Below are 24370 nucleotides of genomic sequence, written 5' to 3' on the forward strand. Positions count from 1 at the left end.
TTCCACCTACAATATTGTGAGCTTCTTTTAGATCAGTACAAAGAGATATATCTTCTTTTAAATGATCAGGTAGTATTGCATTGTAAAGAAATTAGGCCGGGCGCGGTGGCTCAAGCCTGTAATCCCCAGCACTTTGGGAGGCCGAGACGGGCGGATCACGAGGTCAGGAGATTGAGACCATCCTGGCTAACACGGTGAAACCCCGTCTCTACTAAAATACAAAAAACTAGCCGGGCGAGGTGGCGGGCGCCTGTAGTCCCAGCTACTCGGGAGGCTGAGGCAGGAGAATGGCGTGAACCCGGGAGGCGGAGCTTGCAGTGAGCTGAGATCTGGCCACTGCACTCCAGCCTGGGCGACAGAGCGAGACTCCGTCTCAAAAAAAAAAAAAAAGAAATTAAAATTTATTTATTCAGTCCCCTAATGATAGATCTGTCTTATTTCTGATTTTTTGTTTGTCTTTCCCGGTGAGGGAGGTGGTGCTTAAATTATTACAATAAATATTTTTGTGTGTATATTTGTACTTGTTGAGTATTTATAAGATACATTTCTAGAAGTGGAATTGCTGGGAATTTAGAATTTTGGTATAGACTAACTTATTATTCTTTACAAAGATGGTATCAGTTTATACTTGTACTAATAGAATAAGAAAGTTCTTATTTCCTTATACTTTTAGCAACCCTGAATGAAATTTTGTTTTCTACCTTTTAGGATGAAGCTTCCCTAATGATAACAAGAGAAAAAGACACATCAGGTCACAGGAATGAGGAGGCTGTGATATTGCCATGTACACAGACTGAAAAGAACCTTTCATCTTCAAATTCTTGTGAACCTAAAGAGGAGTCTCAGTCAGCACAATCCCAGGAAAATGACTTAGTTGTTTCTATGGGGTAAACAATGATTTTCTTTGAAAATATAAAATAAGAGAGATACTTGTTTTAAATATTTCTCATTTTTATTGAGATATGTTAATTCATTTAAAAAGTGAACATAAAGAATATTGTTTTAATTTTATTGATACAGCAGACTGCCTAAAATATAATATCAGATTGAATTCAACACCATCTAATGGTTGCCTGCTTATCTGCATTGTCAGCTGTGTAAGAGCCTATACCAAGCAATGCATTTAAAAACTATAGGCTGAGCATCCCTAATAAAAAATTCTGAAATGCTCCACAATCTAAAACTTTTTGAGAGCTGATATGATGCTCAAAAGAAATGCTCAGTGGAGCATTTTGGATTTTCAAAGTAGGGATGCTCAACTGATAAGTATAATGCAAATATTTCCAAATCTAAAAAAGTCTGAAATCTGAAACATTTCTGGTCCTGAGCATTTTGGATGAGGGCTGCTTAGCCTGTATGTATATGAGCTATATATATTCATTACCTTTTAAAAATTGGTGAAATACTCATAACATAAAATTTACCTTTTAACTATTTTTTAATGTGCAGTGGGTTTAAGTGTATTCACATTATTGTTCCGTTGCCACCACCATTCATCTCTAGACTTTATTTTTCATCTTTGTAAAATGAAACTCTCTACCCATTAAATATTAACTTATTCTCCTCTTCTTCCAGCTCCTGGCAACCACCATTCTGTCTGTATATTTAGCTACTCTAGGCATATTATTATAAGTTTATTACCTTTTGAGAATTGAAATAACTGTTTTCTTTTGTAAAGTAAGATGTTTATAATCAGAAAGCAATTTCCCTTTGATGGTACAGAGTATTTTTTAGAGCGTTTATTAGAGGAGATCCAAATTTTACATTTTTACGTTGGTTTTCAACTTTTACAGTCAAGTGCCCTGACTTTCTCCCTGTGCTCTTGTTTAGGACTAATAATATAAACACTTTCCAGCAAGAAGTGAAGGAAAGTGTTATCCAAACTGCTCGACCAGTAAGGGGCCGACTTCAGAGACCGAGACCAAATGTAAGAAAGACAGGACAGAGGCAAATAGTAGACAAAGATGATGCCAAAGGCATAATTAAGGAAGAAAGAACAGTATTACGAAAAGATGAAACCGAGAAGAAAATCTTAACTGCGGTGAGTTATTGTTATGTAATTAAATTGAGCCTTTTAATGCATTTAAAATAAGTTATAGCTCAGACATGGCTTAGAAATACAGGCATCTGACACTTATTCTACTCAATGAATACAGTTTCCAGTTTTGTTTCAGATTTGCTCTTCTGGATTTTTTTTTTTTTAAGTGAAAAAATGTATTTCTTTTAAAATTAATGAAGCTGTTCATCGTAAAAGACAAAATAATATAATAAATACCACAGATCTTACTCTGAGATAACCACTGAAAACCTTTGACATATCTTACTGGATGTATTTCCATGCACACATACATGCACATTTATGCAGATTTAAGCAATAAAGTCATTACATATTATAACTTTCTGTTACTCACTTAATACTATGTTAAGTGGCTTTCTGGATCAATAAATATGTTAGTTACATCATTTTTTGCTGTATAACGTGCTGTTTTGAATGACAGTTTAATCTCTTATTGATGGGACTTTTGGTATTAGGAAAAAAGTCTAAGTAGTGTAATGCCTAAAATGTTCATTTTAGGTAGTTCTTATTTTCTCTTTAGCAGTGCAAAGTCTGGGTTTAAAATAATCTTTATTTGAACCAAAAGCTCTTTTTTAAAAAAAAAAATTAAACTTTTGTTTATTTTTAATTTCATAGCAGGTGACTATTATAGGTTTCAAAGTATTATGTAAACATATTATTGCAATAATCTTTGAAACTTCTCTCTGAACTAGGCATCCTTGTTTTGGCAACAGAATATGAACATTACATATCCAGTTTGAATCTAATTTTAAAGAATTAACCACCAATGGTGGTATGTGCCTGTAATCCCAGTTACTCAGGAGGCTGAGGAAGGAGGATCACTTGAGCTTAGGAGTTTGAGACCAACCTGGGCAGTATGATGAGACTATTTTGAAATAAATAAATAAGAATTTAAAGAAGAAAAGGGATTTTAGAAAACCAAATATCTTTCTTAATGATGGAAATATTTTAAGAGGTATATTCTGCTATAAAAATAACATACTAATAGGATTTTGTCTTTTCAGTCAAATCCTCAAATTGAAACTGAAATTGAAGTTCCATCTTCCATAGTTTCAGAACACAGAATGTGTGAAAATCAAAGTCAGGTGGTTCTTGTAGAAAACCTTCATATTAACAAAACAGATGAAACAATCAGGTGAGTTTGCTTTTAATGAGAAAAACATAAGACTTTTCAAAGATAAAGGTTATATTTTTGCATAGTTGACTTTGTATATTAATAACTTCACATCCTGAAAATGTTAAAAGGATAAAGTAATAAATACTTTTGATACTAGAGAGTCTTTTAAATCTGCTTCTCGAATACTGTATGAATTGCATGGCTGATATTCTCTTAAGTATGTGATATTCTCTTAAATATATGTAATTTCTCTGAAAAGTTTGACAAGCATCCTACTTTTTGGTACTGAAACTAAACTTTTAATAGTAGACAAAGATTCTTAAGTTCTTTGTATCTTTTTTAGAAATTCAGGCCAGGCGCAGTGGTTCACGCCTGTAATCCCAGCACTTTGGGAAACCAAGACGAGAGAATCGCTTGAGTCCAGGAGTTCAAGACCAGCCTGGGCAACATAGTGAGACCTCGTCTCTATAAAAATAACAAATACAAAACAAAAGATGTTTATAACCTACTGACTAAAATTCATTAATAGGTAGTGCTATAAAGTACTTACTGTATACTATATTTAGAGGTAACTGTATCAAAGCCAAATGGTAAGAATGATATCTTTTATATGAGATGAGCTATTAGGATGAAGAAGTTTTAACATTACCACTTTTATTTATTACTTGCTATCTGCCTTATTATTATTGATATTAAAGCAAGATGTGTTCTTTAGTAAAAACGCCTTTCCTTTCTGTGTATAGTTCTTGGTCCATCTAATTTACCGTCTTTGTAACTAGAACATGTTTTAGTGAAGTATTTATTAATTTTCCTCCAGGATGTTTTCAGCACTTAAGAATATACTTTAAATATTTCAGCTTCCTTTAATTAGGTAGAGTGACTTTGGCATTTCTGGGAAATGCAGAGGAGATGTTATTGTATCCTTTTTTTACCCTCTCTAGTTGGGTGAAGCTAGAATTTGGGCATGTTAGGTCATCTGTTGAAACAGGTGCTATTGATTTATATTTTCTTTTATTATATTTACTTTTTGAGACAAGGTATCTCACTGTGTCGCCCAGGATGGAGTGCAGTGGTGCAGTCACAGCTCACTGCAGCCTCAACTTCCTGGGCTCAAGTGATCCTCCCACTTCAGCCACGAGTAGCTGGGACCACAGGTGCACACCATCATGCCTGGCTATTATTTTGTATCTTTTGTAGAGATGGGGTTTCAGCAGGTTGCCCAGGCTGGTCCTGAACTCCTGAGCTCAAGTGATCCGCCTGTCTCGGCCTCCCAAAATCTTGGGATTACACGGTGAGCCCCCATGCCCGACCTCTGTTAAATTTAGATGCTTGAAGCAGTTTGCTTTCATTTAGACAAGTTTCTTTTCTTTTTTTTTTTTTTTTTTTTTTTTGTTTTTTTGAGACGGAGTCTCGCTCTGTCGCCCAGGCTGGAGTGCAGTGGCCGGATCTCAGCTCACTGCAAGCTCCGCCTCCTGGGTTTACGCCATTGTCCTGCCTCAGCCTCCCGAGTAGCTGGGATTACAGGCGCCCACCACCTCGCCCAGCTAGTTTTTTGTATTTTTTTTTTTAGTAGAGACGGGGTTTCACCATGTTAGCCAGGATGGTCTCAATCTCCTGACCTCGTGATCCGCCCGTCTCGGCCTCCCAAAGTGCTGGGATTACAGGCTTGAGCCACCGCGCCCGGCCTCATTTAGACAAGTTTCTAATGTGAAGTTTTCATTTTAGTATGGATTACTTTTTTTTTGGAGACAGAGTCTCAGAGGGCAGTGACTGGATAGTGGCTCATTGCAACCTTGGCCTCCTAGATTCAAGCAATTCTTGTGCTTCAGCCTCCCGAGTAGTTGGGATTACAGGCACCTACCACCACACCCTACTAATTTTTGTATTTTTAGTAGAGACAGGGATTCACCATGTTGGCCAGCCTGGTCTGGAACTCCTGACCTCAGGTGATCCATTCACCTCAGACTCCCAAAGTGCTGGGATTACAGGCATGAGCCACTGTGCCCAGTCTGGATTACTTTTCTTTCCAATATTACAGCCCCCACCCCGTCCCCAACTTTTGTCTTAAAAGCCTTACATTTTTTTTTGGATGTGTAATAGTTACACGTATTTTTGGACTACATGTAATATTTTGATACATTATACACAGTATATAATTATCAATCAGAGTAACTGGGATATCCATCACCGCACACATTTATCTTTATATTGGCAACATAATTTTCTAGCTATTTTGAAATAATACAATAAGTGATTGTTAACTATACTTTTCCTACTGTACTATTGAATACCAGAACTTACTCCTTCTATCTAACTGTGTTTTTGTACACACTAATCAGCTTCTCATTACTCCCTTCCCTCTTGCCTTCCTAGTCTCTGGTGAGCACCATTCTAATCCCTACCTCCATGAGATCCACTTTTTAAGCTGCTACATATGAGTGAGAACATGCAATATTTGTCTTTCTGTGCCTGGCTTATTTCACCTAACATAATGACCTCTAGTTCCATCTATGTTGCTGTGAATGACAGGATTTCATTCTTTTTTATGGTTAAATAATATTCCATTGTATATATATTCACCACACTTTCTCACTTTTTTTATTCATTTGTTGCTGGACACTTAGGTTGATATTATGTGTTGGCTATTGTGAATACCACTGCAGTAAACGTGAGAGTTCAGATAGCTCTTTGATACACTGATTTCCTTTCTTTTGGACATATACCTGGCAGTAGGATGGCTCAATCAAATGGTAGTTCTATTTTTAGTTTTTTGAGGAACTTTCGTACTTTTTTCCATAATGGCATTCCTACTTTATATTCCCATGAACAGCATATGAGTTTTCCCCTTTCTCCACATCCTGACCAGTATTTGTAATTTTTTGTGTTTTTAATAGTAGCCATTTTAACTGCAGTGAGATGATATCTCAGTGCTGTTTTGATTTGTGTTTCCTTGATGATTAATGATGTTGAACATTTTGTCAGATACCTGTTGGCCATTTGTATGTCTTTGAGAACTGTCTGTTTAGATCTTTTGCCTATTCTTTAGTCAGATTATTTGTTTTTTGCTATTGAGTTGTTTTTGTTCCTTATATATTCTGGTTATTAACTTTTGTGAGATGGATAGTTGGGAATTTTTTTCTCCCATTCTGTAGGTTGTCTCTTCACTTTGTTGATTGTTTCCTGTGCTGTGCATTGTAAAGTCTTTCCATATTGCTTTTAAGATTAAGGCCAATTTTTATTTCACATTAATTTTAGGTTCCCTTACTTAGCCATTTTTTCAGTTTTTAAAACTGGATATTTTATTGAAATGTTTTTTACTAAAATTCATTACACTTATATTACAAATGCTATATTGGATTAGGTTTATGATTGATCTCAGAGCAATTTAACTCTGATAATGTCTAGGAAACATTGCAAATGAATTTTGTTTACATCATTCACTTCTCCTAATTACTAACTATGGGATTATTTTCTATGTATAATCCCTTTTTGATCTTAAAGAATTATAGAATTTTGGCCAGGTGCAGTGGCTTACGCCTGTAATCCCAACACTTTGGGAGGCTGAGGTGGGCAGATCACAGGGTCAGGAGATCGAAACCATCCTGGCTAACACGGTGAAACCCCATTTCTACTAAAAATACAAAAAATTAGCCAGGAGTGACGGCGTGTGGCTGTGGTCCGAGCTACTCCGGAGGCTGAGGCAGGAGAATAGCATGAACCCGGGAGGAGGAGCTTGCAGTGAGTGAAGATCGCGCCCCTGCACTCAAGCCTGGGCGACAGAGCGAGACTCCATCTCAAAAAAAAAAAAAAAAAAAATTAGAATTTTACCACTGACAATAACCTTACATACTCATTTATTCCACAAACGTTTTAGTGTCTGCTGTGTGCCAGGTGTTGTTCTAAGTGCTGATGATGTACGAATGAACAAAGAAAAAAAGGCTATCACTGTGGAGTTCATATTCTAATTGAGAAGCAGATTATAAACAAGAGAAATAAGTTGAATAAATAAGTGATAAATAAGTAGAGAAAATAAAGTTTTGAGTAGGGGGTATTGTGATTGGGGATTCAATTTTTAATCAGCAGTGACCAGAGAAAGCATCATTAAAAGGGTGCATTGAAGGCCGGGTGCGGTGACTTACGTCTGTAATCCCAGCACTTTGGGAGGCTGAGGCGGGTGGATCACCTGAGGTCGGGAGTTTTAGACCAGCCTGACCAACATAGAGAAACCCCATCTCTACTAAAAATACAAAATTAGGCAGGAATGGTGGTGTATGCCTGTCTGTAATCCCAGCTACTTGGGAGGCTGAGGCAGGAGAATCGCTTGAACCCAGGAGGCGGAGGTTGCAGTGAGCCGAGATCGTGTCATTGCACTCCAGCCTGGGTGACAAGAGCAAAAGTCACTCTAAAAATAAAAAGGATGCATTGAAAAGAAGTGAAGGGCCAGCTGTGGTGGCTCATGCCTGTAATCCCAGCATTTAGGGAGGCCGAGATGGGCAGATCAGTTGAGCTCAGGAGTTTGAGACCAGCCTGACCAACATGGCAAAACCCTCTCTCTACAAAAGAAATACAAAAATTAGCCAGGTGGGGGTGCTGTGCACCTTTAAGAACAAAAGAAAGAAGTAAAGGAGTATGTTGAGTCTAGGGGATGTCCTGGGGAAGAGGAAACAATTCAAAGCACTAAGGCAAGAGGAGAGTGTGCTGGCATGCTTGGGGAACAGCAAAGAGGCCAACGTAGGACAGAGTGCAAAGGAGGAAGAATAGTAGATGTATGGGAGGTAAAGGCTGAGGATAGAGATGGATAGATTATATAGGGCAATTGCAAGGATTTTGATTTTTACTCCAAGTGAGCCTTTAAAACACTAGTGACCTTGAGGGCAGCCTTCCCTAATGCTTTCATTTCTAATTGACTAAATAGATCTAGAGCGTTTAAGTGACTTACACAAAGTAATATTGGCAGTTTAGCTTTTTTTTTTTTTTGAGACAGAGTCTTGCTCTGTCGCCCAGGCTGGAGTGCAATGGCACAGTCACGGCTCACTGTAGCTTCAATCTCCCAGACTCAAGTGATTCTCTTGCCTTAGCTCCCAAGTAGCTGGGACTGCAAGTGTGTACCACCACACCTGGCTGTTTTTTTATTTCTTGTGGAGACGGTTTCACCATGTCACCCAGGCTGGTCTCGAACACCTGGGCTCAAGTGATTGTCCTGCTTTGACCTCCCAAAATGCTGGGATTACAGGCATGAGTTGCTGTGCCTGGCCAAGCAGTTTAGTTTTCAGGATTTATAACTTTCAGACTAGCAAATTCTGCAGTTACATAGGCAGTGTTTCTTGAAACAAACTTTTTGTGTTTCAGATTATTTTATGCTTAGCCTTTGTATTTCTTGATGAGAGAGATCTGACTTTAAAACTTCCTGTATGGGGCCAGGCATGGTGGCTCACGTCTGTAATTCCAGCACTTTGGGAGGCCAAGGTGGGTGGATCACGAGGTCAGGAGATCGAGACCATCCTGGCTAACACAGTGAAACCCTGTCTGTACTAAAAATACAAAAAATTGGCAGGGTGTGGTGGCGGGCGCCTGTAGTCCCAGCTACTCAGGAGGCTGAGGTAGGAGAATGGCATGAACTTGGGAGGCGGGGCTTGCAGTGAGCTGAGATTGCGCCACTGCACTCCAGCCTGTGCGACAGAGCGAGACTCCATCTATTAAAAAAAAAAAAAAATCCTGTATAGAAACCTGTCACGCCCATTGTCCCCTTTTTTTAACCTTTTCTAGTTCGTGAAGTATATTTCAGCTGTTAGCCATACAGTAATTGAAAGTAACTATCTCTGTATAGTTTTTGTTTGTTTTTTTGAGATGGAGTCTTGCTCTGTTGCCTAGGCTGGAGTGCATTGCATGATCTCGGCTCACTACAACCTCCGTCTTCTGGGTTCAAGCGATTCTCCTGCCTCAGCCTCTTGAGTAGCTGGGATTGTAGGTGCCTGCAACAATGCCTGGCTAATTTTTGTATTTTTAGTAGAGAAGGGGGTCTCACTATGTGGCCAGGCTGGTCTTGAACTCCTGACCTCAAATAATCCACCTGCCTCAGTTTACCAAAGGGCTGGTATTATAGGCATGAACCAGTGTGCCTGGCCTCTCTCTGTATAGTTTTATAGTTAGTTTATTCTTAGGTTCAGCATCTTGTGGGTTGTTTTTTTGTTTTGTTTTGTGTATTTGAGACAGAGTTATGCTCTTGTCGCCAGGCTGGAGTTCACTGGCATTATCTCGGCTCACTGCAACCTCCATCTCCCAGGTTCAAGCAATACTCGTGCCTCAGCCTCCTGAGTAGCTGGAATTACAGGTGCCTACCACCACACCCAGCTAATTTTTGTATTTTCCATAGAGATCGTGTTTTACCATGTTGGCCAGGCTGGTCTTGAACTCCTGACCTCAAGTGACCCACCTGCGTTGGCCTCCCAAAGTGCTGGGATTACAGGTTTGAGCCACCACACCCAGCCAATTTGGCATTTTGTTGTCCCTTTTGACTTCAGTAGCACATTGGTCTTATTTATATTTTATTCTTAAATACCTCTGCAGAATCACATTTGATTGTAAATAGCTTATACTTAAATATGATTTGTTTTCCCATGTAATTAGTCTACATTAGCCAGCATTGTAACCTTGTTAGAATTTCCTGTGAACTTCCGTGTTGTTTACTGCCAGAAGAATGTAGGAGGGTTAGTACATTTGGAAATGTGGTAACTACTCCTAGGTAATTTTTATTTAGGAATATTGCTTAAGATTAGTTTTTAGGCCAGACGTGGTGGCTCACGCCTGTAATCCCAGCACTTTGGGAGGCTGAGGCAGGTGGATCACCTGAGGTTGGGAGTTTGAGACCAGTCTGGCCAACATGGTGAAACCCCATCTCTACTAAAAATAGAAAAATTGACCAGTCATAGTGGCGCATGCCTGTAATCCCAGCTACTCAGGAGGGTGAGGTAGGAGAATCACTTGAACCTGGAGGTGGAGGTTGCGGTGAGCTGAGATCACACCATTGCACTTCAGCCTGGGTGACAAGAGCGAAACTCCATCTCAAAAAAAAAAAAAAAAAAAAGATTAGTTTTTAATGCAGACCTTTCAGAGAACTCATGATAGGTACTTAATATATCCAGTTATTCTTTATAAATATCCAGATTTATATTAGTTTTTTTTTTTGTTTTTTTTGAGACAGAGTTTCGCTCTTGTTGCCCAGGCTGGAGTGCAATGGTGCAACTTCAGCTCACTGCAACCGCCGCCTCACTGCAACCTCCACCTCCCAGGTTCAGATGATTCTCCTGCCTCAGCCTCCTGAGTAGCTGGGACTTCAGGCATGCACCACAATGCCCAGCTAATTTTGTTTTTTTGGTAGAGATGGGGTTTCTTCATGCTGGCCAGTCTGGTCTTAAACTCCCGACCTCAGGTGATCCGCCCACCTTGGCCTCCCAAAGTGCTGGGATTATAGGCATGAGCCACTGCACCTGGCCTATATTAGTTTTTAAGCTTCCTAATTCAGATCCTTGCCAGTGGCTAAAATATTTTCCAGGAAACCATTAGATAGCTATTCAGGTTACTTTGGGAGCTGTGGCTACTCTCTTGAATGCTAAAACATTGTCTTTTTCTGATTTGGCAGATACAAATGGATTATATTGAGAGGCTTATGACATTGGTTGTCAGTAAACCCTTTTTAGTGAGATTTCAGGCATATGGTAGGAGAATAGACTCTACTCTTCAAGCCTACTTTAGAACTAGAAGGATCAAATTGGTTATAACTGTCATATATTTGTTCATGCTTTGGGGGTCCAATTGAAAGCATTTGTTTAAAGTGCCATTATGAAATCTATCTTCAGCTACTTGCATTTTTTTTTCTGATCTTGTGATTTCTCTGAAAATTAAAATAGCATGAAATCACATAATGGAATGAATAAATGAAAGTTTAAAAAGATTCATATTATTGTAAAACTTCTTCAGGCTATATAGAAAATGGAACCTACAAAAGCTTTGTAAGTTTTTCCTTTCATATCAGCAATGTGTGGTTTCATTTTACATGCTTGATTTTGTTGCCAATTTATTTATAATCCTTTGAACATAGAATTGATTTGTATCCAAAATTGTTTGATGTAACAGCTGTTATATCAACAAGAAATTCTGATTTTTGTTCTTCAACATGATTCATACTTCATTCTAGACATGAAAATAAACTGTATGTTCCTAGTTCAGCACAGATGACAAGAAGGAAATTCCAAAAGGCTAAGCCAAATTTGAGAAGAGCACCCAGTAAGAAAGAGGAACCAATTTTAGAAAAAGGCACAACAGATCAGAGCAAGGAAGGCAAGCCAGAAGATCATTTGCTGCAGAAAGGAGCTTCCAACACCCAGCTCCTTCTAAAAGTAAGTTTGGGCAAAAAAAAAAAAAAAAAAAAAGAATTCTCAGTGAGGTCTATTTTGTCAAGATCATGAAGAGCATGAGTAAAATATAGTTTTGACTTCCATACTGTAGCCATTTTCATGAAAAGTGACTTTCTAGTGTTATAAAAGATGAGCAACCAATTGCTTGTATATATGTGTAAACTTGGAGATTTAGGCCAAACTAACAAACTAAATTAACATAGAGATTGTTTCTGTAGTAATAACTATTTAATTTCTTCTCAAATCTAAGGAAAAAGCTGAGCTTTTGACATCTATGGAGGTTTCAGCGAGAAAAGATTGTGTAGGTTCCAACGAGTCTGCTTTGGCAAAAATAGATGCTGAATTAGAAGAAGCTGGACCATCAAGAAGGGTTGGAGAGGAAACTGTAGGAGATAATTCACTATCTTCAGTTGTTGAAGAGCAATATCTCAATAAACTAACAAGGTAATATTTTATTTAACAAAAGGTTTCACAATAGGAAATAAAAATCACTTAACTTTTACCTTAACTTACTGGTAGAACGAAATTTTTGGGTATTGAGTCTGTTAGACATGGGTAGAAACGTGACCAAAGAGTAGTAATTAAGCTAAGTAATTAAGGTGCTCATTCAAATGGAGTCACAAACAAAATGAAGAATACCTTACTTCTATAGTTTTCAAAGAAAATGGAAAGAAACTTAAGTTCTAGAAACCAGCACTGCTCTAGTGGATTTCTGCTGCCTTCTTTTTCTTTTAACCTGTTTACCCAGTGGGATAAACTAATACCACCTTTTGATCTCATATTCTGTATTTATTGGTACTGTGTGTGTGTGTGTGTGTGTGTGTGTGTGTTTTTGGTGTTTTTTTTTTTTTTTTTTTTTGAGACAATTTCATTCTTCTCGCGCAGGCTGGAGTACAATTGCGTGATCTTGGCTCACTGCAACCTCCACCTCCCAGGTACAAGTAATTCTCCTGCCTCAGCCTCCTGAGTAGCTGGGATTGCAGGTGGGCACCACCACGCCCAGCTAATTTTTGTATTTTTAGTAGAGATCGGGTTTCACCATGTTGGCCAGGCTGGTCTTGAACTCCTGACCTCAAGTGATCTACCTGCCTCGTCCTTCCAAAGTGCTGGGATTACAGGGGTGAGCTATTGCTCCCAGCCAGTTCTGTGTCTTTTATCCGTTTTTCTTCTAATAATTATCAGTTTTGTGTTTATTTTATCTTCACTTTCTTATTACAGGAAAGAATGGTCCAGAATTAAAACTTACTATGAAAATTTGTAGGTAGATAACTAAGAATTAACTCTGAATGAGAAACTAGTAGTTAATTCCTTTTTTATTTTCACAGCATAAGATTTTCAAGGAATGGGTGGTGGGCATTTTCATTTTAATGACTGGAACCGGAATTTCACTCTAAAAGTTTGGTTTTCATTGAAATTATCCTTGCATGCATATGACCTTGTTGTTTTGATTAAACGTCTAGCTGTCCACAACCGTTAAAAGAATCAAATTACTCTAAAATTGCTCTGGATGGGAAAACAACTATCTCTTCTGCATCTGAGTATGAGAGAAATCGTAGTGAAAGGAGAAGTCACAGAAAGATCAAACCAAATGTCACCAGAGGTCGTGGATCAAAACGAGTTCGGGGTAAGACCTCTAAGAAGGAACCTAGAGCTTCCAAGGCCATGCTGGTGACTCTTCGGGCTTCCCAGGAAGAAGAAGATGATGCTGATGATTTTGAGTCTGACTATGAAGAAGAAAGCTGTCATCTTGCTCCTGAAGAAGTAAACAAAGCTCCAGTATTTGTACCTGTTGGTCTCAGATCTCCTGAACCTGTTTCTGCTCAGATAGAGGAAACAATGGAAGAGGTTTGGTTTTGTTTTTTTTTGATCCTTGGTACTTTATCTTACTTGGTTTTTACCTCTTGTTTCTTTTAGGGGACATTATTTCTTCTCTTAGTGATTATTAGGATTTGAAGAGTTCTTTCTCTAAATAACCTCTACCAAATATAATTTGGAGCTTTGCATAACCTTTTGTGTTTGCTCAGCCCCCATGGCCCAGGCCCAGCAAGGGAGTCAGTGTAACAACAATGAGAGAAATCTGCTTAGACGTGTACATAGAAGCTGCTTAGTCTACTTTCTGATTAATTTTTCAAACATTTTGGCGGGTGTTTTCTGGTTGATAGAGAAGCTAGAGGGGACTTACTTGTTTTCTTTTTTAAAAAAATTGGGCCAGGCGCGGTGGCTCACACCTGTAAATCCCAGCACTTTGGGAGGCCGAGTTGGATGGATCACCTGAAGTCTGGAGTTTGAGACCAGCCTGACCAACAAGGTGAAACCCTGTCTCTACTAAAATACAAAAATTAGCTAGGCGTGGTGACAGGTGCCTGTAGTCCCAGCTACTGGGGAAGCTGAGACAGGAGAATTACATGAACCCTGGGAGGCGAAGGTTGCAGTGAGCCAAGATTGCGCCACTGCACTCCAGCCTGGGCAACAGAGTGAGACTCCATCTCCAAATAAAAAAAAAATAATAAAAATTTAAAAAAGTGCCTAAAATATCATGTCACCTAAAATGATTACTATCTCTCCTCTTCTGTTTTTTTTTTTTTTTTTTTTTTTGAGACAGGATCTCACTCTGTCACCCAAACTGGAGTGCAGTGGTGGGATCTCGGCTCACTGCAACCTCTACCTCCCAGGTTTAAGTGATTCTCCTGCCTCAGCCTCCTGTAGCTGAGACTTAACAGGTGTGCACCACCACGCCTGACTAATGTTTGTATTTTTGGTAGGGACAGGGTTTTACCATGTTGACCAGGGTGGTCTTGAACTCTTGAACTCAAGCAGTCCACCAGCCTTGGCCTCCCAAAGTGCTGGATTACAGGCGTGAGCCACCGTGACCAGCCATCTTACTCATTTTTAAGTGTATGGTTCAGTGGCATTAGGAACTTTCACATGTACATGTTGTCATGCTACCATCACTACCATCCATCCACTGAACTCTTTTTTAAAATTAATTAATTGAGAGATGGGGTTTTGCTACATTGCCCAGTCTGGTCTCAAACTCCTGAGCTCGGCCTCCCAGAGTGCTGGGATCACAGGCATGAGCTACTGCGTTCTTTTTAAAGATGATTAAGACATCCTGCAATGAGTGGTTGTCCCCTAGCCTGGCAAAAAACCAAGATACAAGATACAAACACTCCATACCTGTCCCTCGAGCCCTATCGCTGTCCTGTCTGGCCTGGTCACTCCCAGGTCTGCCTTGCACCCCTGGCAAACTCTTTTTATTTTGTTAAAACTGAAATTCTATACCCATTAAACAATAACTCTCCATTCCTCCCCCTAACCTTTTGGCAACCACTTTTTTACATCTTGGCTCTGTAATTTGACTCCTCGTATAAATGGAATCATACAGTACTTTTTTGTGTGACCATTTTATTTCATTTAGCATAGTGTTTTCATAGTTCATATATGTTGTAGCTTATGTCAGAGTGTTCATTTTCAAGGTTGAATAATATTCCATTGTGTGCATGTATCACATTTTGTTTATTCCTTTATTATCAATGGACACTTGGGTTGCTTCCATCTTTTGGCTGTTAGAAATAATGCTGGTATGAACATAGTTGTATAAATACCTCTATGAATCTCTGCTTTTACTTTTTGGGGGATATACCCAGAAGTGGAATTGCTGGATTGTATGTTAATTCTTCTTTTTTTTTTTTGAGATGGAGTCTCTGTCGCCTAGACTGGAGTAGAGTACGGTGGCGCGATCTTGGCTCGCTGTAACCTCCATCTCCCAGGTTCCAGCAATTCTCCTGCCTCAGCCTCCCAAGTAGCTGGGATTACAGGCGCCTGCCACCACATCCAGCTAATGTTTTGTATTTTAGTACAGGTGGGGTTTCACCGTGTTGGCCAGGCTGGTCTCAAACTCCTGACCTCAAATGATCCACCTGCCTGGGCCTCCCAAAGTGCTGGGATTACAGGTGTGAGCCACTGCACCCGGCCTGGATCGTATGTTAATTCTATACTTGACTTTTCAAGCAACCTTTGTACTGTTTTCATAGGGTTATATCTTTTACCTCCCTATCAACAGCGTACCGGTAGTAGCTATGTTGTACCTTTTGATAGTAACCATCCTAAGGGTTGTGAACTAGAGGAACATATTGAACGTATTTAGCTTCCTTACACTTTTGCCTCTTAGTCTGCCATTCCAACTTTGTAACTTCAGAGTTTTCTGTTCTGCCTCAATTTTCAGTCACTTCTTTGGCTTACTGAGGAGCTTATCTGAGTCAGTTTTGGGTAAGCATTCATGATAGTTTCTGAGTCATTTGAAATGAATCAGAGTTAACTAAGATAGTGGCAACAATAAAAGAAGCAATAAGAAACATTAAACAATTCAAGTAATGTTTAAGATAATTAAAGTAAACTTTAAATGTTAATGTAATTCCATTAAGAATTAACAGATTATCTGAATTTGTAAAGTCATATATGAAGGGAAGTCAAAACCTACTTTTATTCAGTGTTAATAATAAACTGGTAAATGTTTTAGAGTAAATGAACTAATAAAATGGTTGAAGCTAATTTAAATGATGCAAAATGAGGTTGTTTCTTACAATTCAAAGTAAAGATAGTGAATGTAAGCATTATGTGAAACAAGAAAATGCAGAAGGAAGGGTAATTTTGTGGAAAGACATCTGGTTAATGCTGCATGAGAGTTCATTTAGCTATCTATTTTGCATTTTCTTTCTTTAAGTGAAGCCAAATTGCTAGTGAAACTATGATCAGTAATTAACTTCTGAAAATTGGATTCCAGACTGTATCCCTGAATTAATACAGGCTGTCTTTTAAATAGCAGTAGTCATAATAATTGAACAAGGCTTTCCTTAAATTCTATTCCTTGTGGCCAGCCACTAAACAAGGAAATATATATGTTAGAAAAAATTTTCTTTAAAAGCATTGAGGCTGGGCACGGTGGCTTACGCCTGTAATCCTAGCACTTTGGGAGGTTGAGGCGGGTGGATCACGAGGCCAGGAGTTCGAGACCAGCCTGGCCAACATGGTGAAACCCCATCTCTACTAAAATACAAAATTAGCCGGGCGTGGTGGTGGGCGCCCGTAATCCCAGCTACTCAGGAGGCTGAGGCAGGAGAATCGCTTGAAACCAGAAGGCAAAGGTTGTGGTGAGCCAAGATAGGACTGCTGCACTCCAACCTGGGCGAAAGAGTGAAACTCTGTCTTTAAAAAAAAAAAAACGTTGAAAGGCCAGGCGTTGGTGGCTCACATCTGTAATCCCAGTGATTTGGGAGGCTGAGATGGGAGGATCAGTTGAGGCCAGAAGTTCAAGACCAGCCTATACAACATAGCAAGACCCTGTATCTGCATTCAATCAATAAATTAGCGAGGTGTGTTGGTGCATATTTATAATCCCAGCTATTCAGAATGCTGAGTGGGGAGGATTGCTGGAACCCAGGAGTTTGAGGTTGCAGTGAGCTACAATCATGCCACTGCATTGTAGCCTGGACAACAGGAGGAAACAAAAGCATTGAAACACAATGGAACGGTTTTTTCAGCCCTAAAGGGATATAAAGTGTTGATATGTGTCACAACATGGATGAATTTTGGGAACCTTCTGCCAAGGGAAAGAAACTAGTTACAAAGTATCACATACTATGTGATTCCATTCATATGAAATGTCCAAAATAAGGAAATCCACAGAGACAGAAAGTAGATTAGTAGTCGCTTAGGGATTGGGAGATGGGGAAGAGAGATAGGTTAAGGGAGAGATAGCTAATGGGTATAAGGTTTATTTTGAAGTGATGAAAATCTTCCACATTTGAATGTGATAATGATTGCACATATCTATGAATATCCCAAAATACGTTGAATTATTCACCTTAAGTGGGTGAATTGTTTGTTACGTGAATTACAAGTCTTTTTTAAAGTAACGAAACTGTATGATGCTTAAAAAACCAACTTTTACTTTATAGAATATTCCCTTTTCCCATCCAGTTCCAACTCTTTAAGAAGAATTTTTTCTTCTCAGATCACCTGAACTTTAACATTTTTTGTTGTATTTATTTATTTTCTTTTCTTTTCTTTATTTTATTTTATTTTTTTGAGACAGGATCTCATTCCATTGCCCAGGCTGAAATGCGGTGGCATGATTTCAGCTTGCTACAACCTCCACCTCCTAGGCTCAAGCAATCGTCCCACCTTGCCACATGAGTAGCTGGGACTACAGGTGCATACCACCACACCCGGATAATTTTTTTGTTTTGTATTTTCAGTAGAGACGGGGTTTCACCATGTTGCCTAGGCTGGTCTCAAACTCCTGAGCTCAAGAAATCTGCCCGCCTCAGCCTCCCAAATGCTGGGATTACAGGCATGAGCTACCGTGCCCGGCCTATTGTTTTAAATTCATTTTTTTAGAGACAAGATCTTGCGGTATTGTCCAGGCTGGCCTCAAACTCCTGGGCTCAAGCGCCCCTCCCACCTCAACCTCTGAGTAGCTAGAACTACAGGCATGTACCCCTGCGCTCACTTGAATTTTTTAGTTCATTCCAGTCCTATCAGATATTGTCAAAGATTTTCTCTAAATTTTGTATCTGAGGAAGCAGATGTGGTACATACAAATGTAATTATAACAGATAAGTCGGGGCACAGGGGCTCATGCCCACAGTCCCAGCACTTTGGGAAGCCAAGGTGGGCAGATCACTTGAGTGCAGGAGTTTGAGACCAGCCTAGGCAACACGGTGAAACCTCATCTTTACAAAAAATACAAAATTAGCTAGGCATAGTGGCACATGCCTATAGTCCCAGCTACTTGGGGGGCTGAGGCAGGAGGATCGCTTGAGCCTGAGAGGTTGAGGCTGTAGTGAGCCCTGATAGTGCCGCTGCATCCCAGCTTGGGCGATAGAGTGAGACCTAGTCTCAAAAAAAAAATAACATATGTCATGAAGGCAGATTCTCAGACTTAACTCTTTACTCACAGTTTCTACTCAGCCATACAATATTTTATACTCTTTTTTTCTGTTAATAAGAGAATAGGCCTGGGCATAGTGGCTGTCATGGCACCACCGCAGCTGGTGTGACATGAGTGAGACCCTGCCTCAGAATAACAAAAGAAAACAAAAAAGATAATAAGAACCAGACTGTATTGTATATATTCTAGTAGGTAAATACTTCTTTAGTGCTCAGATTACAGGGCTCTTTAAGTAACAGGACTCAGAAATGGAGAGTAAATGTGAGTGACCTTCTTATTTTACATGGCTGTTGCCCTGGGTATCAAGAATCATGCAGGCTTTGGGGTTTTGGAAGAAGGGAGTTGGGGTGGGGGCAGTGGTATGATAAATATTTTATTTATATATTTATTTATTTTTGAGAACTAAGTGTTACTTTGTTGCCCAGGCTGGGGTGCAGCAGCACAATCTCGGCTCACTGCAGCCTCCACCTCCCGGGTTCAAGTGATTATCCTGCCTCAGCCTCCCCAGTAGCTAGGACTACAGGCAGGTACCACCATGCCTGGCTAATTTTTGTATTTTTATTGGAGATGGGGCTTCACTGTGTTGGCCAGCCTGGTCTTGAACTCCTGACCTCAGGTGATCCACCTGGCTTGGCCTCCGAAAGTGCTGGGATTACAGGCATGAGCCACTGTGCCCGGTTGGATAAATATTTTTAAAGGCTTTCAACTCATTATAGATGGCATTTATGTCAGTATATAATTAGTTGATTACATGTCTCCTTTTCTGTTGGATTGTGAGTTCACTGAGGATAGGGACCAAACTTGTCTCATTTGACTTTATATCCCTGTACCCCTAGCCCTCTATAAATGTTAACAGACTGAACACTCTCTAAATGTTAACAGACTGAACAGAGAAATTAGGGGAAAGTAAAGAGAAAGTAAAGAAAATGGAAAATGAAATGCCAGGCACTAAGAAGATGAGTCTTAGAAAGTTTGCTTACTGATTGTAATAGTCACAGCCCCTTCAAAAAATTTAAATGTTTTACTTTTGCAAAGTTGCTCTCAGTCAATAAAATAATTACTCCATTTCATTTTTTTTTTTTTTTTTTTTTTTTTTTTTNTTGATACGGAGTCTCGCTTTGTCACCCAGGCTGGAGTGCAGTGGCGCTATCTTGGCTTACTGCAAGCTCCACCTCCTGGGTTCACGCCTTTCTCCTGCCTCAGCCTCCCGAGTAGCTGGGACTATAGGCGCCTGCCACCACGCCCGGCTAATTTTTTGCATTTTTAGTAGAGACAGGGTTTTACCGTGTTAGCCAGGATGGCTTGATCTCCTGACCTCGTGATCTGCCCACCTCAGCCTCCCAAAGTGCTGGGATTATAGGCGTGAGCCAACGTGCCCAGCCTTCGCAGATATTTTTTGTGTGTAGAAATTGATGTTGAAGTTTTAATCTTTTTTTTTTTTTGTGAGTCAGAGTCTTGCTCTGTCTCCCAGGCTAGAGGGCAGTGGCATGATCTTGGCTCACTGCAAGCTCTGCCTCCTGGGTTCATGCCATTTTCCTGCCTCAGCCTCCCTAGTAGCTGGAACTACAGGCGCCCACCTCCATACCCGGCTAATTTTTTGTATTTTTAGTAGAGACGGGGTTTCACCGTGTTAGCCAGGATGGTCTCAATCTCCTGACCTTGTGATCCGCCTGCCTCGGCCTCCCAAAGTACTGGGATTACAGGCGTGAGCCACTGTGCCTGGCCACTCCATTTCATTTTTTAAGTTATGTATGAATGTGGATTATTTCTTTATTTCAGCGTTTCATTTTACTTATTGATGTGGAAGATGAGGTTTTGTTTTGCTGTTTTTAATATGCCAAAATGAAATGATAAAATTTATTTTGACAGCTTGAAATAACTGTGAATGTCCCAGATGTAGGATGCATAGCAGTTGTTGAACATGAGCTCCCTAACACAGATGTGACTATTGAAGAAATGAAACAAGAAGAAAATTTGAATGCATCATCATTTGTAAGCATCCATTTTAATATGTTTTGGCCTTTTATTCTTTGTTTACTTTGAAAAGACTGGCAGTTCATTTTGATAGCTTTAGGTGTACAAACACTTCTTAGCTAATTTCTCTTTGTAAGGGGCTGTTAGTCTGAATAGTAAAAACTAGTGAAAGCATTGATTTTGTTTGTTTTTGGGCAGAGCTCTTAATATCCTCATAGACTTTTATATTAACATTCAGTTGCATTAAATTTATACTAAGTATAAACAAGTTAAAATATATTTTGTTGCATTTTATTTGGCACTCTTCCATTATTGATATTTATTTGCCTTTGCAAGTGGAGGCTTGAAATTGTAACTTTTTAAAAACAGCTTTATTGACATATAATTCACACATCATATGATTTACCCATTATTTAAAGTGCACAAGTAAGTGATTTCTAGTATTGTGCAAACATTATCACAGTCAATTTTAGGACATTTTCATCACCTCAAAAAGAAACCTTATTAGCGATCACTACTCATTTCCTCCCAACCCTCCCCAGCCTAGGGAACCAATAATTTGTCTTTTGTCTTTATAGATTTGCCTGTTCTAGACATTTCCTAGACATGAAATTATAAAATCTGGTCATTTGTGTCTGACTTCTTTCACTTAATGTAACATTTTTACTCTTCATCTACGTTGCAGCATGTAGTGATACTTCCTTACTTTTTGTAGCCTAATAATATTCCATATGGATATGGTACATTTTGTTTATCCATTCATCCATTCATGAACATTTGGATTATTTTTATTTTTTGTCTGTTATACATAATGCTGCTGTAAACAGTCACGTACAAGTGTTTGTGTAGATATATGTTTTTATTTCTCTTGGGTACATTTCTAGAAATGTAATTGCTGGGTCATATGGTAACTCAATGTTTCATCATTTGAGGAACTGCCACACTGTTTTCCAAAGTAGCTATACCATTTTACATTCCCACCAGCAGTTTATGAGGGTTTCTGTTCTTCCATGTCCTTGCCAGCTCTTGTTATTTCACTTTTTGGTTTTTGTTTGTTTGTTTGTTTGTTTGTTTTTTTAGATGGCCTTGCATTGTCACTCAAACTAGAGTGCAGTAACACAATTGTAGCACATTACAGCCTTGACCTTCTAAGTGTAAATGATCCTTTCCATTCAGCATTCTAAGTAGCTGTGACTATAGGTGTGTGCCACTATGCCCATCTAATTTTTTTTTTTTTTTTTGGTAGAGGTGGGGTCTTGCTGTGTTGCTCAGGCTGGTCTCATACTCCTGTCCTCAAGTGATACTTTTCCCTCAGCCTTCCAAAGTGTTGTGATTACAGGCATGAGCCACTGTGCCTGGCTTGACTTTTTGGATCTAGCTGTCCTAGTGAGTGTGAAGTGGTGTCTCATTGTGGTTTTGATTTGTATTTCCTTGGTGACTAATGATGTCAGACACATTTTATGTTCCTATTGGCCATTTGTGTATCATCTTTGAGAAATGTGTGTTCAAATATTTTGTCCGTTTTTCTTTTATTGTGCTATTTGTCTCTTTATTATTGAGTTGTAAGGAGTCTTTATATATTCTAGATAAAAGTCCCTTATCAGGTATATGATTTGCAAATATTTCCTCCCTTACTGTGGGTTGTCTTTTCACTTTCTTGATGATTTCCTTTAAAGCAAAAAGTTTTAAATTTTGATGTTCAATTAATCTATTTTTTCTTTTGTTGTTCATGCTTCTGTTGTCAGATCTGAGTCCTTTGTCAAACCGAAGGTCATAAAGATTTACCCATTTTTCTTCTAAAAGAGATTTTTGCTTTTACATTTAAGTCTTTGATCCATGTTGAGTTAATTTTTGTACATGGATAACCTCATTATCCAACTTATTTCTTTTGCATGTGGCTATCCATTTGTCGTATCACCATTTGTTCGAAAAGACTGCTCTTTCCCCATTGAGTAGTCTTGACACTTTTATCAAAAATCAGCTGACCATAGCTGTATGGGTTTATTTCTGAATTCTGAATTCTGTTGCATAGATCTATATGTCTATTCTTATGCTAGTGATGCTATATTGATCACTGTTACTTTGTAGTAAGTTTTTTTTGTTTGTTTGTTTTTTTGGTGTTGAGACGGAGTCTGGTCTGTCGCCCAGGCTGGATGCACTCCAGGTGGCGCGATCTCAGCTCACTGCAAGCTCCGCCTCCTGGGTTCACGCCATTCTCCTGCCTCAGCATCCCAAGTAGCTGGGGATACAGGCGCCCGCCACCATGCCCAGCTAATATTTTTCTTTTTTTAGTAGAGACAGGGTTTCACTGTGTTAGCCAGGATGGTCTCGATCTCCTGACCTTGTGATCCGCCTGCCTCGGCCTCCCAAAGTGCTGGGATTACAGGCGTGAGCCACTGTGCCTGGCCGCTTTGTAGTAAGTTTTTGAATTGGGAAGTGTGAGTTTTACTTTATTGTTTTTTGGAATGGTTTTGGCTATTGTGGGTCCCTTTCAATTTCATATGTATTTTATTTTTATTATGTTACATTTTTTTTGGTACAGACAGGGCCCCACAGTGTTGCCCAGGCAGGTTTCAAACTCCTGGCCTCAAGTGATTCTCTCATCTCAGCTTCCCTAAGTGCTGAAATTTCAGACATGAGCCACTATCCTTGGCCCCATATGAATTTTGCTCCATATGAATTTTAAAATCAACTTGTCAGTTTCTGCAAAGCGGTCAGCTAGGAATCTTAGTGGGATTGCATTGCATCTGGAGATCAGTTTAAGGGGTAATGCAATCTTAACAGTGTTGAGATTCTTGGTCCAGGAATATGAGATCTTTCCCATTTATTTAAATCTTCTTTACTTTTTTTTTTTTTTTAATTTTTAATTTTAAGACAGAGTCTTGCTCTGTCACCCAGGCTGGAATGCAGTGGTGCAATCTCGGCTCACTGTAACCTCCACCTCCTGGGTTCAAGCAATTCTTGCCTCAGTCTCCTGAGGAGCTGAGATTACAGGCATGTGCCACTACACCCAACTATTTTTTTATTAGAAATGGGGTTTCACTATATTAGCCAGACTAGTTCCCTGGCCTCAAGTGATTTGCTTGCTTTGGCCTTCCAAAGTACTCACGTGTGAGCCACCACACTTGGCTGATTTAGATCTTTTACTTTTAACAATGTTTTGTAGTTTTTAGCATATAAAGTTTGCATTTGTTTGTTAAATTTATTTCCAAGTATGTTATTTTTGTCACTATTGTGAATGGGATTGTTTTCTTTGGGTGTTTTTGGAGACGGAGTTTCCCTCTTGTTGCCCAGGCTGGAGTGCAGTGGTGCCATCTTGGCTCTCCACAACCTCTGCCTCCCTGGTTCAAGCGATTCTCCTGCCACAGCCTCCCGAGTAGCTGGGATTACAGGCATATGCCACCACACCCTGCTAATTTTGTATTTTTAGTAGAAATGGGGTTTCTCCATGTTGGTCAGGCTGGTCTCAAACTCCTGATCTCAGGTGATCCACCCACCCCGGCCTCTCAAAGTGCTGGGATTACAGGCATAAACCGCTGTGCCCAGCCTGGGATTGTTTTCTTAATTTCGTTTTTGGATTGTTCGTTGCAAGTGTGTAGAAATAAAAATGATTTTTGTATATTAGCTTTATATCCTGCAACTTCTTTGGTAGATTTCTTAGGATTTTCTATATGTCAAATCATGTCATCTGCAAATAAAGATAGTTTTACTTCTTTCTGTATTAGTTTCCTAGGATCACTGTAACAAAGTACAGATGCTCCTCAACTTATGAGGAGATTACATCCTGATAAATCTATCATAAAATTACTATATATATATATATATATATTTTTTTT

At 39.3% G+C, this 24370-nt stretch overlaps 1 protein-coding gene across 2 annotated transcripts in view; it reads left to right on the forward strand.

Moving 5' to 3' along the window:
- BDP1 (BDP1 general transcription factor IIIB subunit) overlaps nt 1-24370 on the forward strand; it is a 128833-nt gene that overhangs the window by 67157 nt on the left and 37306 nt on the right. The window contains exons 21-27 of one of the 2 annotated variants that reach the window (XM_017890622.1): nt 709-887; nt 1831-2041; nt 3082-3212; nt 11416-11590; nt 11859-12052; nt 13069-13453; nt 20430-20552. In XM_017890622.1, coding sequence (XP_017746111.1) covers nt 709-887; nt 1831-2041; nt 3082-3212; nt 11416-11590; nt 11859-12052; nt 13069-13453; nt 20430-20552 — 1398 coding nt within the window. Of the gene's footprint in view, nt 1-708; nt 888-1830; nt 2042-3081; nt 3213-11388; nt 11591-11858; nt 12053-13068; nt 13454-20429; nt 20553-24370 lie in introns of both variants that reach the window. The other variant, XM_017890621.1, reaches the window with a different exon arrangement.

This window comes from Rhinopithecus bieti, unplaced genomic scaffold, assembly GCF_001698545.2.
Source record: "Rhinopithecus bieti isolate Rb0 unplaced genomic scaffold, ASM169854v2 scaffold_18354, whole genome shotgun sequence".
NCBI classification, from domain to species: Eukaryota; Metazoa; Chordata; class Mammalia; order Primates; family Cercopithecidae; genus Rhinopithecus; species Rhinopithecus bieti.